Source organism: Callionymus lyra, chromosome 1 (genome assembly GCF_982586985.1).
Source record: "Callionymus lyra chromosome 1, fCalLyr1.hap1.1, whole genome shotgun sequence".
Taxonomy (NCBI): Eukaryota; Metazoa; Chordata; class Actinopteri; order Syngnathiformes; family Callionymidae; genus Callionymus; species Callionymus lyra.
This window is the reverse complement of record NC_141818.1, coordinates 47,115,999-47,135,026: the sequence shown is the minus strand read 5'-3', so window position 1 is coordinate 47,135,026 and position 19,028 is coordinate 47,115,999. Positions and strand designations below refer to the sequence as shown.

General features: G+C 39.7%; 1 protein-coding gene across 4 annotated transcripts in view; it reads left to right on the top strand.

The window, feature by feature from the left end:
• The first annotated feature begins 723 nt into the window (after positions 1-723).
• Positions 724-19,028, top strand: part of fat1a (FAT atypical cadherin 1a) — a 65,347-nt gene continuing 47,042 nt past the window's right edge. For all 4 annotated transcript variants that reach the window (XR_015713499.1, XM_087810378.1, XM_087810374.1 and 1 more), the window contains exons 1-3: positions 724-858; positions 1,973-5,256; positions 12,550-12,864. Coding sequence is in view for 3 of the 4 variants with exons in the window: in XM_087810378.1 (XP_087666504.1) it covers positions 1,998-5,256; positions 12,550-12,864 (3,574 nt within the window). In the remaining variant the exon portion in view is untranslated. The remainder of the gene's footprint in view (positions 859-1,972; positions 5,257-12,549; positions 12,865-19,028) is intronic.

Sequence of the window (19,028 nt, the reverse complement as noted above, 5' to 3'; positions counted from 1 at the left end):
CAACGTGGCATTTTAATGCACTTAAAGCATACTGTAGTTTTCCACCTGATCCTATAAAAATGTATCAGAACTTTGCTATAATGACATATAAAAAACTACTCAAAGCCCTACCACACCAGGTAGACACAACTGGACATTAAAATAAATAAAGAAACAAATAAAAAGAAAGGATATGAGTGAAAATGTGTTATTGAGAATTAAAATATATGAAATAATCCACATTAATTATGTCATTTTAACAATCTTGATATGCCATGAAATGATCTTCTGACTTATGGTTATTACGCACTTATTACAAACTTTCTTTTGGTTTGTTAAATTTAAGTGCCATGAAAAATCAAAACCCAAGGGACCTTTAAACAATTCTAGTCATAAAATATAAAAGATGAACGTGTTCCTAAAACAGTTCTGGGATAGAATGTCTTCAATCTTCAATGTGCCATCATTACTCATTGAAAGGAAAATAAATAAATATGAATATTTAGAAAATAAATAATCCGCTTGCGTCTAGAATAATAATTGTCTGCGAATAACAGGTTTTACCTCGTCATTTAAAAAAAATACTTCTGATAAAGTGGCCTCGATAGATTTAATCCGGATCTTTACGGAAAGTTTCTAATCCCACGAACCCGGTAAGTAGATCCGGACGTGCGCAGCGCGGAGAGATACGGTGAGTGGGAGAGAGCGAGAAAGAGAGAAAGAGAGAAACTAGGGCGAGAGAACCGCCGCTGCTGCTGCTCGCTGGTGGCAGATGGAGTAGCGGAGCGCGGACACAGCTCCACGGAGGACCATGCCGAGATTTGGACCAAACAAACTCCATGCGAAACCTCCGAAACTTCGAGCTTCTTCACAGTAGAGGTACGATCGCGAACTCATCGATGGCGGGATGATCCGCGCCGGCATCTCTGGGAAGAAAGAAGAAAAAAAAGTTATCGCTAAAGAAACAAGCGCCGTTTTATCGCCATTAAAATGGAGATAAAGTTAATAAGAAACATGACCTCACAGGTTATCAGGACGCGGGTGGAAGTTGAAGGAAATCTTTGAAGAATAACGGAGGTTTTTTTTTGTCGCCGTCGTTTCATGAGGTGAATGGCCGTGAGTTGTGGGGGATGGGACTCTGGAATGAAACTCTTTTTTTCTTTAACTTTCTTCCAGCGTTTGTTCAAATAAACCTTCTTTTTTTTAATATATTCGTGACCCGAATTATGTTTAATTTTTTTTCTAATCTCAACATGTGTCGATCTGCACTTTTAGTTTTGGTTACTTGGAAGATTCTTTTCTTTCGCTCCAACAACCCGCAGATGGTTCTTTTGTACCTGCAGGCGATAGTTTTAGATTTTATTTATTTAAATGTTTGCTTTTTTTTTTCTTTCTCGTTTTACATTAAAAGTGTAATTATTAACTCGTGCGCTCATCGTTCCAAGTCACCGTAAGTCAACAATGGTGCGTCTTTTTCGGTTATAAATAGTGCGCAGACATGCAGACGTCTTGCCTTTATTAGTCTTTGTATGGACACGCACAGGTTGTAAAAGATTGGAATTCGAGACCAGTTTCACAGTGATTATTTTTTTTGACCCTTAAATAGAAACGTACTTAAAGAATAAAACAGAATAACATAATGTGCTTTAGGTGCGCTGGTTTGTGATTTAAAAAATACAAGGTTCAGGGAGAATTGCAAAAACAGCTGTCCTCAGCGGAGATAGAGGAAGTCTGGCTTCATATCTCGTAACTTATTCCTCTGCCTTCTCCCTTTTTCCACATGCAATCTCTCGCCTATAGCCTGGGAAAATAAACAGATGACAAAGCTTTTCAAGACTGTAAATGGATGAGACTCCAGCCAAAGCGTCACAATTCTTGTCAACACCTCACGTTTTAGTTCCCCCCGCCATCAACTGTTGTTAATATTGTTTTTAATGAATCACGTTTCCATTTGATTTATTTTGTGTATTTATTTCTTTCCGTCTGCCTTCAGGTGGTTTCTCCGAGCTCAAGGTACGATGATGGGGAAGCACTCGGTACTGCTGCTGGTGCTGTCCTCGCACTTCTTCTGTGGCGCCGCGGGGAATCCCGGGACGGCGTCCGCCTTGCAGTTCACCCACTCCGTCTACAACGCAACCATCTACGAGAACTCTGCTGCTAAGACATACCTCGAGAGTCACACCAAGATGGGGATTTACATCGCCGACCCCAACTGGGAAGTACGATACAAAATAATCGCCGGAGATAACGAGAACCTTTTCAAAGCGGAGGACTACCTGCTGGGAGATTTCAGTTTCTTGCGAATAAGGACCAAAGGAGGAAGCACTGCCATTCTGAACCGGGAGGTTAAAGACCACTACGTGCTCACGGTGAAAGCCACGGAGAGAGGAACCGATTTAGAGTGTCGCACTAGAATTAAAGTGCAGGTTCTTGACACCAATGATCTGAGACCACTTTTCTCACCTACTTCTTACAGCATTTCTCTGCCGGAGAACACTGCCATACGCACCAGTGTGGCCAAGGTGACTGCGACGGATGCAGATATCGGTACAAATGGGGAATACTACTATAGTTTCAGGGAGTGGACCGACATGTTTTCAGTGCACCCGACAAGTGGCGTGGTGGCGTTAACGGGAAAGCTGGATTACTCTGAGACGAAGCTGTACGAGTTGGAGATTCTGGCGGTGGACAGAGGGATGAAACTATACGGCAGCAGTGGCTTCAGCAGCATGGCCAAACTAACGGTGAGGGTCGAGCCGGCGAATGAAAATGCACCTGTGATCACAGCGGTGGCTCTGGCTCATTCGGATTCCGCTCATGATCCGACCTACGCCATCGTGACAGTGGAGGACAACGACCAGGGGCCGAACGGCGAGATAGCGTCGCTGTCCATCGTCGCCGGTGACCCCCTTCAACAGTTCAAGGCCGTGAGAACGAGCCCGGGGAGCAAAGAGTACAAAATCAAAGCCGTCAAAGACGTGGACTGGGACAGCCAGCCGTTTGGATACAACCTTACGTTACAAGCCAAAGACAAAGGAAGCCCCCCCCAGTTCTCATCTGCTAAATTGGTACATGTCACCTCTGCGCATTTTAAAGCAGGACCCGCTGTCTTTGAAAAGGCAGTTTACAGAGCGAATATAAGTGAATTTTCCCCTCTTCACACACCTGTCATTAAGGTTTCAGCCTTGCCAAAATATCCACATCTAAAATATGCGTTTCGGCACAAATCCGACAAGAACAGATTCAACATCAACCCGGATACCGGGTTAATAACCACGGCCGGACCCATCAGTGCTCACTCCTCCCCACAATTTGACCTAGAAGTGATCACCAGTGACAAGAAATCGTCCACGAAAGTGATCATTTACGTAACTGATGTCAATAACAATGCGCCCGAGTTCCAACAAACGTCCTACAAAGCCAGTGTCGATGAGAACTCGCCCACAGGGACCAGTGTGATAACTGTGAAAGCCACCGACTTAGACAGAAGTGAAAATGGCTACGTCACATACACCATCACGAATCTGAACCCACAACCCTTTGTGATCGACTACTTCTCTGGTATCATCAGCACCTCAGAGGTCCTGGATTATGAACTCATGCCGAGGATTTACTCTCTCAGAGTCAGGGCCTCGGACTGGGGAACCCCTTTTCGGCGAGAGGTCGAAGCGTCCGTTACCATAACGTTAAACAACCTCAATGACAATAAGCCGCTGTTCGAGAACGTGGATTGTGAAGTCACGGTGCCGAGGGATCATGGCGTCGGAGAGCAGATCACCACGGTGTCTGCCATCGATGCCGATGAGCTGCAGCTGGTCAGGTACTACATTAAGGCCGGCAATGACCTTGACCTGTTCGAAATGAACCCTAACTCTGGAATGCTGTCACTGAAGCATCCATTGAGCGATGGAGAGGCAGCTAAAGTATCTTTCCATAGTTTACAAATCATCGCGTCCGACGGAGAGCACGCGACTCTGCCGATGGTCATGAACATCACGGTCATCACGGCTCGCAAGCCCGTCCAGTTGAAATGCGTGGAGACCGGTGTCGCTACCATGTTGGCTGAGAAGCTTCTTCTGGGTGGAAAAGTTCACACGCCAACCGAGACGGATGACAATTACATGGACGCTCACTCTGTCAACAGGTACTCGCCCCAATTTTCAGAGTCTTTCCCCAGTGTAATCCAAGTCAAAGAGGACCTTCCCGTGGGGGCCCGGGTCGCCCATCTGAGCGCAACTGACGCAGACAGTGGCTTCAACGGGAAACTGGTGTATGTTATCTCAGGAGGAGACACAGAAAGCCGTTTCATAGTAGACATGGAAAGCGGGTGGCTTCTGGTATATTCTGCTCTGGACAGAGAAAAGTCAGACCACTACACGCTCAATGTCACGGTTTACGATCTGGGAATACCGCAGAAGTCCATATCACGCCTCTTGGATGTTAAGATTTTAGACGCCAATGACAACAGTCCACGCTTTTTGCAAGACTCTTACTTCGTGGAGATAAGCGAGACTACTCCGATGGGTACGGAAATCATCCAAGTCGATGCCACCGACAAGGATCAAGGAGACAATGGTGTAGTGAGATACTCAATTCTTGGCGGCACCGACCACTTTGCAATCGATGAGGAGACCGGTGTTGTGACTGTGACGAAGCCGCTGGATCGTGAGCTCCATCCTTATTATGTTTTAAAGATCGCAGCACGCGATCAGGCGGTCAATGAACCCCAGCTGGTGTCCACCGTCCCTCTGAAGATCACCTTAGAAGATGTTAATGATAACCCGCCCAAGTTTGTGCCCCCGAATTACCACGTCAAGGTGAGAGAGGATCTTCCTATCGGTACCGTGATCATGTGGTTGGAAGCCCATGACCCTGACATCGGGCCCTCCAGCCAGGTGCGGTACGGCCTCACAGATAACGGGGACGGTCATTTTGAAGTGGACAAGCTGAGCGGGGCCGTGCGGATCGTTCAGAACCTCGATTACGAGACCAAGCAGGTGTATAATCTCACGGCGAAAGCGAAAGACAAAGGGAAACCGGTATCTTTATCATCCACCTGTTTCGTGGAAGTGGAGGTGGTGGACGTGAACGAGAACCTCTACAGACCTTTCTTCAGATCGTTTGTGGAAAGAGGATTTATCAAAGAGGACGTGCTCATCGGAACTTCTGTGATGACCATAACAGCCGAGGACGAAGACAAAGGACAAGATGGGGAAATTCGGTACTCGATCAGAGACGGCTCGGGACTGGGAATCTTTACAATCGACGAGGAAACTGGTGAGTTTTACTTCTCTGCTAAACTCAACTACCTTAATCTTGTATAGTTAGATTTCTCTCTAGTCTGTTCACAACATTGGTATGATGAAGCAAATATAATCAAGTCATTTAAGTACAATGTTTTACTTCGTATACATTTGTCAATTCTAATGTAACAAGCCTATATTTGCAACATTCAGTGTAAGTGTGCTTTGCAATTGCTAGTAAGATTGTTTTTATTTTGGCACAAAACAACTCTAAAGGTTATGAACACATATTCAAGAAACCTATAAAAGTTTTATTTCAGGTGTAAATGTTTGCTCAGGCATGGCACGACAGATGTTCTAAATTATTTGTACGACCGTTCTTTAAATATTTAACCATAAGGAAAAACAATGTGGAATAAATTGGATAAAGTCAAACGTCTTTTAGCGGTAAATACTAGCTTGTAATAGTTTTCAGAAATGTTGTACACATGGCAAGATTGTGTGCTTTTGACTGAATAAATTGCACTTTCACAGCTGCCCTGAATGGTTTTAGCAGCTGACTCAAATTATCTCAAAATAAGCAGTCTGGAATTCCAAGAGTTCCCACCCCAAACCTAGTAATCACCTGTCTTGGTGTTCTGGAATTAGATTGTTTCGTGGCTTTTTTTAAACCATACTCTTGGGTGGCTCATTGTTTAGGTGACGCCGAATTATTCCAGGCTGTGGTAAATATTTAATGTAGCAATGACCTTTAATTCATAATAAATTGTTCTTTTTTTGAAACTCCACAGGCGGATATGTATAACAGTAAAAACAAACATGTTTTATATTAGCTGCTAACGTGGCGTGATTTATGTCGGTTTATTCAAGATGATTTGGTTAAACTTGTTGCAGTAATGAGCACTTCATCCTTCAGGCAGCACGCAATTTGAAAAGTAGCTGCAAACACAATTATTTGTACCAGTGTGTCAGATTCCAAATGGTTGGTCTGGCTAAAATGGTATCAATATTTAACCCATAATCCTTAGCTGGTTCAAGATCCATCGAGTCTCGTCTGATCTGCCACTTAATCCCGAAGGGCCACATTAAGTGATTATCAGGAGGTGCAATGATGGGATTGTGCCGGCCCGGTGCTGTTATCATGGATTCTATCTGTGGTCAGCAGACAACTAAACACAGCCAAGGTGGTAACACCCCTCCTAAGATTTCAATAAAGGAAGGGTGTGGTTTTGTCATGCACCTTATATTCTCGATAATATTGCCTTTTGAAAGGGAATATATATGTGTGTGTTAAGGGTGTGTGTGTACTCTACTTTTGTATGCTACATGTTGTGTAATGTTGCCAGAATGTTCCTTATTAAATGTCACAATAAAGGTTTGTTAATAAGTTACTTATCAACATTCCTTGAAGAAGTAATTTAAGGATTACAATGTGATCAGTAACTCGGCAAAAGGTATAAATCTGTTTTAGGGAAGTGGAAGTACCTTCTTCGCATGGGTTAAAAACAAACATTTAATTTCCATTACTTTTGAGATTTCCTATTTAAGAGTAAAAATGTGGCCTATTTTCTTTCACTTCCAGTTCTCATCCAATGACGGATGAGGTAGACTAAACATACATTGTACCTTAGGGGAATAACATTTATGCAAACACCTTAAAGGTGTAATAAGCAAGCTGTTATTTGGTTCTAGAAAACATCTGTGTGATTGTTGTTGTTCATTAGTTGTGCTATTGAGTGTCTACAGTTTTGCCATTCTAAGAAATATTTTCTCACTTTTTATTATCTATTATCATCTTGCTGTTGCATTTTCCATGTTTTGACATGAAAATAAAGGTATTCTTAAAGGGCAGAGTAGTTTTCAAGGGCTTTTTAAGAAAGTTGATAAGGATAATGTCCATTTTTGCTTTATTGTTGTAAGACAGAAATTAATGTTCATTTTACCTCTTGAATCATGTTCCCCCTGCATGTATATATATAGACAGCAGTCAGATTATGATCCTGCCATTTCCTTAGATCGACTATTTCTGATGGAAAGCAAAATTGACCAAGGCAATAAATACGGACGCAATTTCCTGTTGGTTAATGTACTCACTCAACCTTTCATTGGAAACTGTGAGTCGATAAAAATATTATTTTTAATTATCTGAAATAAAGAAGGATATATTGATAATAACAACATGGTTAAAGCTACCTTTCGCTACTAAAACTATAGAAATGGAGGAAACATGCGTAGGATAAATAAATTGAAACTGCAAATGAATACATGATTATCAATAGTCTTTGCTTAAGTGCCATTACTGTGGATGCAACATTTAGAAAGAAAACGCTGAATGTAATGAAAATCAAAAGTCTTCTTTGATTTATATATAAATTGATAATGTGTGTAATTTTCCCACTATTCAATCCTCCTAAACATAACTGCTGTGTATCATAGTGTATTATCTTCCATTTAGTTACTTGTTGAACCTGATTGACATAAACTATGGTTTAATGCGTCATGAAACAGTTCTAACAACCGTGAAAAATGTGAATCTGCCCCAGATTATGGTGTGCATTCTCACCACGCTAAATTATTCTGCAGACGAGAAATACTGACACGAATTTGTCCCTTTATTCAAGAGAAGTTTTTAAAGGCAATAATAGCCAATTTCATGCTGTCTGATGCTCAACAATAACAGCAGACCACGAACACCCCCAAAGACAGACAGCGAGTGGGGCTAAAGGTTTTCCCAAATATAAAGATAGATGAATGGGATTTTCGTTGACCAAATGTTGTTATTTAAACCTTTTATTTTTAAATGTTATGAATAGAAAATAGTTTCTGGGTATATAACTGGAATTAACCTATGTTTTATTTTTATTGAATATTAGTTTGGAACGAGCTGCCCCAGAAAGTCTGAGATACTTCTGGTGGATTGTGTTGCTGCCTGGATTTTATTTTAAGTTCAACTCCAAACTGTTCAGGCAGCATTTGGCATGGATTTCAGCGAGCCAATTAATGTCAAGGTTGCCAAGGTTTCATTTGTTTATCCACGGTTCAAGTTATGACAGGAAACTTCTTCCTTTCTCTTCGCCCTTCGATATGCTGTTCTCATTTATGCGTTGAAGCTTTATTAAGAATTACAATCATAAAATACCAAGATAACAATTGTTATATATTCCATTGATTAGTGATAGAACTGGAGCTTAGTTCACATTAAATTACTGCTTACTTACTTAACTCATGTTTTATTTATGAATATCAAAGAACATTGTGGGATAGTTGGAGTTTATTAGCAAAGACTTAATTTATGCTGTATGTCTTGATACATGTATATTTGACAAATTAAATAACTTGAACTTGAATAGTTAATTTAAATTATTTGTTTTACCACAACAGGTATTTATTTAAGAAAAAAACACAATGTTTTTCAACTGATATCATCCTTAGTCTCACTTTATTAACGGAACTAAAACGTAAAGAAAAATACATAAAAATGGTTGGCATGGACAGTAACACGTTATAAATAGTTTTCATTTTTCTTTTTAATCCTAAAACCAAAATAAAAACATTTCCCAATAAGTCAGATTTTCTTGTTCGTCTGGACTTTACTTCGAAATGTTGTGTCTACAAACACAAGTCTCTTACAATAAGGTCATCTTACGTTGCCAGGTAACAGGAAGCTTCCTCTGGACTTTTTCTAGCTGTACTGGGCTCTTAAATGTGGTGAAGGAATGTGAAGCGCTCTGCCAAGCCGTAGACAAGAGTAGGGGGTAGAAGGTTTGTTCAAGCCAGTGAGACTGAGGCCTGGGAAGGCTGAGGAATGTGGGCTTGTGGTGGGTGGGATTAGCAGAGGCAGTTCAAAAAGCAGTACTGTTCGAAACCTTTTGACTTAAAATACCAATACTTCTCAACACCAATAATGGGAACGTCTTTTTTTTTTTTCTGTTTCAGTCAACACAAAGAAGTCATGCAAAGCAGTGAAGCTAAATCAAAAATCTACTGTACGTGTTAAACCAGAAGTGACATTAAATATATACAGGTCATAGTTCACGGTGTGTGTGGAGACATTTCAGGTGCGACTGAGCTCAGGTGACTATAATGAACAAAGCTTGTGTGAAAGGAAAGGAAATCTGGCACAAGCTACTGCACGGTCTGTTCTCCCTTTCTTGCAGCCTAAAGGCAGGTTTATTTTACCTCTGCACTGGGTTAGGTACATGTTCTAGGCGTGGCCAATGAATTCCTTAGATTCATCTTTCGTGTGCTTTGTTTGGGAACAATGTCTCTCGAGGGCAATAGTAGATAACTTTTCTTTTCCTTTCCACATTTGACTCTTAAGATATTTTTTCCAAAGTAACCCAGTGTTGAGCTTTTATTGCTGTAAGGCTTGTCCTTTTTGGTGTGGCATTTCTTTTATTGGCTCATGTGTCACTGAGTTATTGGAATATGACCGGATAAAGTTAATGAACTATGATGGTATCTTTGATTTGTATAATAAACCAATAAAGTAATACAATTGACCCTTTTGTCTTATCAACATGTGAATTCCAAGTAAACCCAGTCAGCCCCAATTACAGTACACAAAGTACACACATTGACCTTTTTTTTACATCTTAACCATCCTAGACATAAAAGTTATTTGTCAAAGGAAAACCTTGATGAGTCAATGAACAGTCATTCACCTTAATTTGGACGCAATATTTACCTTGCCCGTTGTGAATCAATAACACAATCTTACCAACCTTCTTTCTTATCGACATGTGAGAACAGATAAAACACCATGAACTTGGGTTACTGCACCCACTGTCTTAAATTTTAAGATTATATTTCCTCCTCAACTCAAGCATATGCCCTTGTATCCCTTGTGCGAAAACAAACGTGTTTGAGGTACCCCTAGTGTCGCCTTTGTGTCAAGGTATACAATCTCATTTGTCAGTTGTATTCGGGTCACCTTGACCCAGAGGCAGCATGAGGGTTTAAACATTTAAAGATCTTATTGCGTGTACTTCCCATGGAGAAATCCCAAATCAACCATTGTCAGTTTTCATGTTGTGTTTAACAATAAATTAATCAACACTGCTGTTTTAGTTTCTACATTATTTAAAAGGAGGAAGGGAACTGTGTTTCTTATTTTCCAAACCTGCTGGAATAGCTTAGTAATAGCCTTGTCTCTTACTCATGAGGAGGAAGTAATAATGAATGTTCATTCATTTTCTACAACTTAATTTCCTTATCAGTGTGGCAAGGGGCTCGAGCGTATCTCAGCATAGGGCGAGAGGCTGGGACTCCCTGAACAGTCTCCCTGCCTCTGGCAAACACACAGTTGCAGTCGGTGGGCTTTTTCCTGTGAGACCGGACAGATATGTGTCTGTTAATCTAATAAAACCAGCTCTAAATCAGAGTCTTCTTTTATACTAATATTGCTATTGGGAGTTTATTCTATTATGAATACAATTTAAGGCTATAGAAGGCATCCTGGTGTCTTTAGGAGTTCATCTAGTTGTATTAAAAACAAATGTAAAGCTTTTTCTTAACGTTTACAGAAGCATGTCACTGTGAGGAAACCATTTGTTTCATGAAAAATTCACAAGAATCTTACGTTATACGTTATACGTTATAAAATATGTTCAAGTTCTACTGTTATCTCAAAGGGAAGCAAGTGAGAAAAGCGTCTGTGATCACATGGTGTTTGTGTTATTAACGTGATGGAACTGCCTTGCGCATGTTGTTACTGATTTTCACAGGAAGCTTTTCGTTGCCCACGGCAAGAAGCTGCTCTCAGTTCCCATCCGTCACCAAAGGCTCAAGTTACAAACTTTGAACAAAGAACGTGTCAGGAAAACTAGCAGAGATTGTGTAAAATATATGAAGGAATTTAGTTTGTTTCTATATCATTTAGTATTTGTTATTAAATTAAGATTAAATGTGGCTTTAAAATTGGAAACAGATACAGAAACACGGGCACACGGTTGCGCAGTGGTTAGCGCGGAACTTTGGGCAAATTGTCCATATGATTGTGTGCACGAATGGTCGTCTGTCTTTGTGTGCCCTGGCGTCCTGTCCAGGGTGTCCCCCGCCTCTCACACATAGAATCTGGGATAGGCTCCAGCATCCCCGCGACCCCCCATAAGGGATTAAGCGGTAAAGAAAATCAATGAACGAATGAAACAGAATAACACGTAAACAGATGCTAATGCTAATAATATTTTAGATTTAAAGAAGTAAATAGAAAACACAAAACAATCATCGCAAAGTTTGCAATAAGTGTTCTGTTTTGAATACGGCTAACCTCTAAACCTGTGTTGTACCAGCCCCTCCCCCATGCACTTTTATTTAACCATTGTCAACATCTATAACCCCATGGTCGTCTAAAAAGCTTTTTTTTGTTTGTTCAGCTGAGGGCAACTTCCCCCACGGCAGTAAAAAGGATTCTCCGCTGGTAAATGTAAACAGGACAGAGCTGACTGATTGCTGTTAATATAACACCTTCACTCATGGTGTCTTAAAAAAAAAAAAGCCCAAGGCCTCCCACAAACATGTGTCGCGTTCACTCGTCAGATGGCAATGGATTTACAGTTAGAGTCGAGAGTGAGAACCTATCGCATGCCTGCTGTTGCTCGACTCGTGGTTATACGTTAGTGGCCGACTATAGATCACAATGTTTTGTCAAAATAACTTTACAGACAGTTGTCACTCGGGTCACAGTGTTATCGTCTTAAAGCGTTGATGGGACCATCTGTCTTGTTTTCTGTTTACGTGGCTTTATTATTGTCCGACGGGGATCGTGAAGAATAGACATCGTCTAGTTTTCAGGTTAATAGTTAATAGTGCCCTCAGGGAACAGCTGGAGCTAGTGTTAGCTATGTTGCTAACTTGTATAAAAGCTCATGTTGAGTTAATGTTAAAGTTAAACCACATCGGATTTTACTGGATTTTACTTTTGGATCCGATGTCTAAGGGTCTCTTAGATCTGTTCGTCGTTTGTTTTCGGGAGTTGTTTTCTCTAATTCGGAAACATCAAAGGCAAATGTAACCGACATTTAATGAAAAAACAATATGGTTTATCTGCTGCAATTAAAAGTCCTCGCCACATTTCTTAGATGTTGAAACCCTAAATGACTGAAAAAAGGGACGCTAGTATCAGCTCTAGTACTTAGCCAGATGATTTGTTCATCTTGTTTCCATTACCCACCGAACAGACAGGTTGACCTCGCTGGAATGGTTGAATAATTCGAAGTACTGCTGCATGTGTATTAGCAGTATAATTTAATCAAGCTATTATGAGTTAAAGATTTGCTGAAATTGAAAACTCATAATGTTTCTTATCCATTTGTGTCTTATATAGGTGTGCTTCGAACCCAAGAACTACTGGACCATGAAACCACCCCTCACTATTGGCTAACTGTCTACGCCATGGACCGTGGCGTAGTGCCGCTCTCTTCCTTCGTGGAGGTCTACATCGAGGTGCAGGACGTCAACGACAACGCACCCCAGGCCTCCGAGCCCGTCTACTACCCCTCCGTCATGGAGAACTCCCCCAAAGACATGTCCATCATCCGGATCGAAGCCGTGGATCCAGATGCGAGGGCCAGCGACAAGCTGACTTTCAAGATCTCCAGTGGGAATCCTCAGGGATTCTTCGCCATCAACACCAAGACAGGTACGGTCGCTGTTAATGGGACGGCAGTTGTTGTCACTATAAATAACAGTCTTAAAGAGGGAGGTGAAGGCAAGGGCCACACTCGATGTCTCACAATCAAGTCGCACACAATAGAAAATAAAGCATGTTTATACTGATTCTTTATGTACTTACACACACAGCTGGTGGTAAAATGTTTGATCCATTATGAGACTTAATGTTAACTTGATCATTTCACTGTCTAAAATAATATGAAGCCAATTCTTTATATAGTATACGCTATAAATTACACATGTTTTAAATCTATTTATATACAAACAGATTTATCATGATTCTTTTTTCAAAATGATTCGTTTTCTTTTGTTAAAATAAAGGAGCCGTGTGAACATTTAAACCCAGCAGAGTAGTAGGTCTCGCCTACAGGGTTTTTATTTCACTCACACACTCTGAAATGCATTTTCATGTGGCTCTGAGGAAGTGATGTGATGATTAATATTTCATTGGCTCCTACAAACTTGCCAGAGCCGGCTGCGTTTAGAGGAGCAAACACAAGTGAGAGGTGCTAAGCGAAGGTCCAGGGTGTTCTCAAGATTTTTCACTTTTGAGTATTCAGTCAAAATAATCCATCATTAGCTTGTTTATAAGACATCTGAAGGAAAACAAACACAACTACGAGCGCTTTTCCTCTTGTTAGTCCTGGATTGTGGTCTCAGAGTGCCCTGCATGCAAATGCTCATTAAACGGAAATGGGGGGAAAAAGGCTTGCGAAGCAGTTGCTCTAATTCGCCCCGGTTGACGTGTGTGGTCCTTTCTCCCAAGGTATTCACGTCAACAAACTGGAATTATTTTAGTTTGAAATAGCAAAAGGAATTTTCTGACCAAATAAGGTTCCGTCATGTGGCATGCCTTGCAAACAAGCCCCCGCAGCAGGGCCGGGTCCTTCACGGCAGACAGACTCTTGTTTAAAAATAGAAGTCACAGAGGAAACCCTAAGACATGAAGGTACTTATGAATTGACATGAATATATAATTACATCATAAGAACACCTTCATTTTGATGATTAAATATAAGAAATTAATTTGCAATATTTATTATGAATCACTTTATGTTTTCTTTAGGTAAATATAATTACTTTTTAAAATGCATTTCCTTAACCAAATGGAAAAGGTAACATAAAAATGAAGGATTTATTTTATTCTTTTAGGTTTAAGATTCGTAAGGAACTACATTAATTTATTTGCTGGAGATAAAACCATCAAACTGCCTTTCTGTATTAGCAAAGTGTAGAAAAACATGTTTTTAACAATCGAAGTTTGCTGCACTTTAGTCATTTAACCAGAGTTGTGTTGAAGCCTTTTAAAGCCTTGGGTAAATTCAAGCAGTGTACTCTGAGGAACATGAACAAGAGGCATTTTGTGTGTGAATGCTCATTTAAACTTTTGTCACTGAGCCACTAAACCCCTTGAGTCAGAAAGAGCTGTACAAAAAAGGCCACTGAATACGTGTTGTCCTTGTTTTAAAAGTGGAATATGGAGGTTTTAATGTGAAAGTTTGGATGTTTAAACACAAGAAAGATGAGGCGAATATGCTGCTATATATTACATATATTTTGTTATTATAGCGAACTGTGTTATCAGGTTTGAAATCCACTTGTAACTGGTATATACAGTTCTTTAAAAGATGGCTATACTAGTGCTGTCCTGCTTTGCACAGATCACCATATGCAGTCCTCACCGCATATTACGGGTTTTGGAAAATGTTTAAATTTACTTCACACAAGTCTATGAAATAACATGCCCCGAAATTGCAATGGAAGCTCTGGCTCTGTCTTGGCAACACTACAAAGCTTCATAAAGTAGCAAGGAAAAGGCTTGTGTTTTTGTGTGGGTTTGAAAACTCCTGCGTTCCAAACACACTAACTAGCTGCCTATCATAGACGCTGGCCTTGTGGTGACTTGAAGGAGACTGTTCCTGGCCCAAGCACAGCGAAGGCCTTGTCTGACACATTGGCCGGGGAAAGGTTGTGCCTTTGTCATATATTGCCGTACGTCGGTGCAGTAAAGCCCAGCTGGGTCACACTAAACCTTTTGGTCTGGCTCTTCTCTCAGCGTACCTCCACAGCTGGGTGGTCCCATCTGTCCACACTGGAAGGAATATATATATATGCAGAGGAGCGAAAGTGAATTAAATCGTTACAAAACCAGAGGAATCTGAATTAATGAGCCGTCTTTCAGAGCGCTGCGCTAAAATGTTTGATGGGATTTAGGTCCAGTTGAATGTCAAACTGTTGACATGACTGTTGCTCTAGATGTCAGGGCAGTACTTATCACCTGTTTCATTGAAATACTGCCGGTGCTCTTTGGTTTCCACTGGACTTTGAACGCTGAGCTAACACACCCATTGAAAGTTCTGATCTTGTACAAATAACTGCAATGGTATGTGAAAATATTCTCTTCTAAAATGTCATCACTCAACAGAAAACTAAAGATACTAGTCTTTATATTAACTTACCTGAATATACTGCTATCGATGAAAATAAATACAATAAAAGAATAAGGAAAAGTTCAAGGTCAGTTAAATTCAATGTATAAGAAATGAAAATGTAAAAATTATGTCAAGTAATGTAATTTCACTTAGTGGATGGTACAGGAGAGAAGTCAAACTATAGAAAAAATACACACACTACTGTAGTTATTGTATCATCCTATTCCTTACACAATATTATTGTAATGTTTTATTGTGAACAAACATACTATTCTAGAGAAGCTAGAATCGTGAAATGGTCGAGTTGTGATACTGAAACTCTCTGTACTGTCGGAGGGAAAGAACACACAGACCGCTATGAACACACTTGTTATCAGTGGCTTTCCAAAGCTCCCTATCAGGCGGAGGTGAGATAGGAAACGGATAATTCCAACAACTTCCTCATGTTTCCTGTTAGTTTGGAGAGCGTTGAATCGTTTTTCCGTACAGTGACAGTGACTGGAAGTTAAAAGGGATAATGACTTGATTATATTGATTATTAAAGCAATTTTTAAAATCTTTTCTTATTAAGGTCTACTGTGACCAATAGAGTACATGTGACATTATGTGTTGACATACTGTGTATATAGTTTATTCACTTAAAAAAAAAATACACCTACCTTTTATTGTTGTAGGTCAATGTAAACGCATGTACCATAAAACGTAAATAAACATACTTTCATTAAACTCTAGTGTCAAAGACGAAGGAGTAAGTGGTGACGTCTTTGCAGCGTCTGACAGAAATCTAAACAAAAGAATCATTCTTCCCATGACGGGTAAAGGAGGTCAAGTCAACGTGGCATGTTTAGCTGTTAGATGTTTAGTCATATTTACAGATAAATATATAATTAAATAGGGGTAACGTAATGTTACATTTTACTTCCCGGCCAAATTAAAAAATCTAAAGTAATAAAAATAAAGTTTGAGGTTTGACCCTCTGCATGATTGGCAAAAAAAATAAAACATCACAGAGCATCATTGACTGTTTCAAAGTACATACTATAAAATCTAGTAGTGATATTGAGTGACAAAAGTATTTCCATACGTAATTCCCTTTACACACAGGTTTTCAAAGCACGCAGTGTTTCAGTAGACATTAGGAGGATAATAAAGACGCCTGATTGACATTATACAGCGATGACATTGTCTCCTTTGCTCGACCGTAAATCATTGGGATTGAATAATCTGTTTAGTGAAATGTCAAATGATTGGTGATGAAGGATTCAGCCGAGGTGAAATAAACCTCAGCTGCTCAGGTGACCTTCATGAATAGCTAATATTTAAACTTCATCATTCTCTTTCGATCTGTATCAAGACTGGTCCGTTGTGCAGGTTACAAATCCTCATGAGAACCTGAAGGTACATAGTTTACGAATCAATTAAACAATACAGTCATTGCTACGCAATGTGTGTGTGCATGTATTAGCAGGTTCCTGAACTGCTTTTTATTTTCAAACATTTCGAATTGAGACACAAATAGGGCTTGCTACTTTTCCTGATAATACTACTGATACCAATATTCCCACTCCAATACCAGTTCCTATTTTTTTTTTTTTATGCCAATTGTATAAGATCAATTCTTAAAAAAGAATGGAATTACATTAGACAAAGTAAATATTTGGGCTGAGGGTTATGGATAAGATTTTATACCTTGATATTTCTGCAAGATATCATATTTTTTGGAAAAATTAAAACATTATAATAAATGAGGATGTAGAAAGTTCTGCTCCTTTTTTAACTCACTTGCTTTAGTAAAAATGAATATAAATTCACAAGGGGTTTAGTCAGATTTTTCTTTAAAAAAAAAACATGTATATTAGTCTTCAAAAGACAGCATGACAACTTTAAGTAAATAATTATTATTTATAAAGCGCTTTTCTCAGACCGGGGTCACAAAGCGCTTAATTAAAAACAATACACGGTTAAAATAAATACTTTAAAAGGCCAAGACAACATGGAGACAAACAAAACAGCTCCAAGAAAATTGAGAAAAATCCTGCTCAAATAAAAAGGTCTTAGGATGCTTGAGGAGTTCAGCACTGGTATACGTGATATCATCTGTAATTACGCAGCTCATCGCCTCAGCAATTCAACTTTTTTTGGGCTTCACCCGGGATGATTGAGAAGTCGCCGTCTTCTCCCTCATAGCTATAAAGCTTTGTGTCGTGCACAGTGTTGTTGTTCGAGGTGAGGAAGGAGTTTGTGCGACGCTGCTTCTCTGCGCTCGTTGCGAAGCAGAACCTTCACAACACCTTGTTTTCTGAACTATTCCATATAACGACCCAAGACTTTGTCTTTGCCACTAAATTACTGGAAGAGTCCGTATTGCTCGTGTCCTTCGCTGATGTAGATATTCTCTGCTCTCTGTCCGATTCCTTTGCCTCAGGCTGCAAAAAGTAATGTCTGCGACGGTCAAAGGGATATCGAAAAACAAAGTTGGTTTTGTGATGTTAACACCTTGAAATCTAACGATAGAGATTCAATATTGATATATCTCGTTCAGTACCAAGCTTGAGTTTATCAACTCTAAGTTTACACTTAAATAAATAACAAATAAATTCCAGTACAAAAGACATCAATTTGGTGTACACTGCCTTTGACACTCTTGACTCTTTGACTTTCTTTAGAAAAATCCACACATTGTCAAGTTCTAGATATAACACGTGATACTAAAAAGATGAAACATGTTTCAATACTCATGAATACTTCATTTCATCTTCCTTGGATGAATAAGTTGCATTTATTTTAGGTAGATTAGGATTGTTAAACTGCAGCACCTTGGATGCCTTCTTTAAAAACGTATAAATAAAGCAATTTAATCATTTAAAAACATTCCCACAGTATGAATGGCACTCCTGATGTCAAAAAACCTTGAAAACAGCTCAATGATCTTGTTATTCTTGTAAAAGTTGATATAATAATTATTCTCATTTAGTGGCCTCAATGTCACATTGTCAAATAACAATAATGTAGCTGATCGAACATAAAGCACTTTGACATTTAAACATAGAGTTTTGAAACGAATGTGGTTACTTTTACTTATTGATTGACATCTGTATCAAACTCACAGCAATGTGTTTCAGTAAACCCGTCTATAAACCTTTAAACACTGTTGCTGGCGGACTAATGTTGTGTGCGAATAAAAGCTTCTTGTCAATCACAGTTTTCCTCAAACAAAATGTATTTTGCATTCAATACACACAATGGACCACCTGCCTTAGAGTTAACTCCAATCCACGAGGTGTGCCTCAGCATAGGAGCTCTCGATAAGCAGCTGTGGTTAAAAACCCAGCAACGGTACTGGCCTCCATTTTGGAGCTGGGGAACTAGCTGTAGGACATGTTGTTTTCTCCCGCTCTACAAACAGCAGGGCTGTAATTACTGCCAGTCTTCCCCAGCCCACGCCTAGAGATAGTCTTTGTATGTGTCGGGACAAAAGATTTCAGATGGTACTTTATTTTTTTTTTTATGTTAGCGAGGCCACTTTCAAAACAAGACAGTTAAGTGCAGGTATATATTTTTTTTCCTCCATCGCTAACATCGTCCTCCGACTCTCCTCTCATGGCGTCCAAAACATCTCGCCTCTGGAACTTTGTCTCCAAACTTTTCTACGTGAGCACTCCATCTAAAATACGAATTATTGACCTCTGTGTTTTGGTTT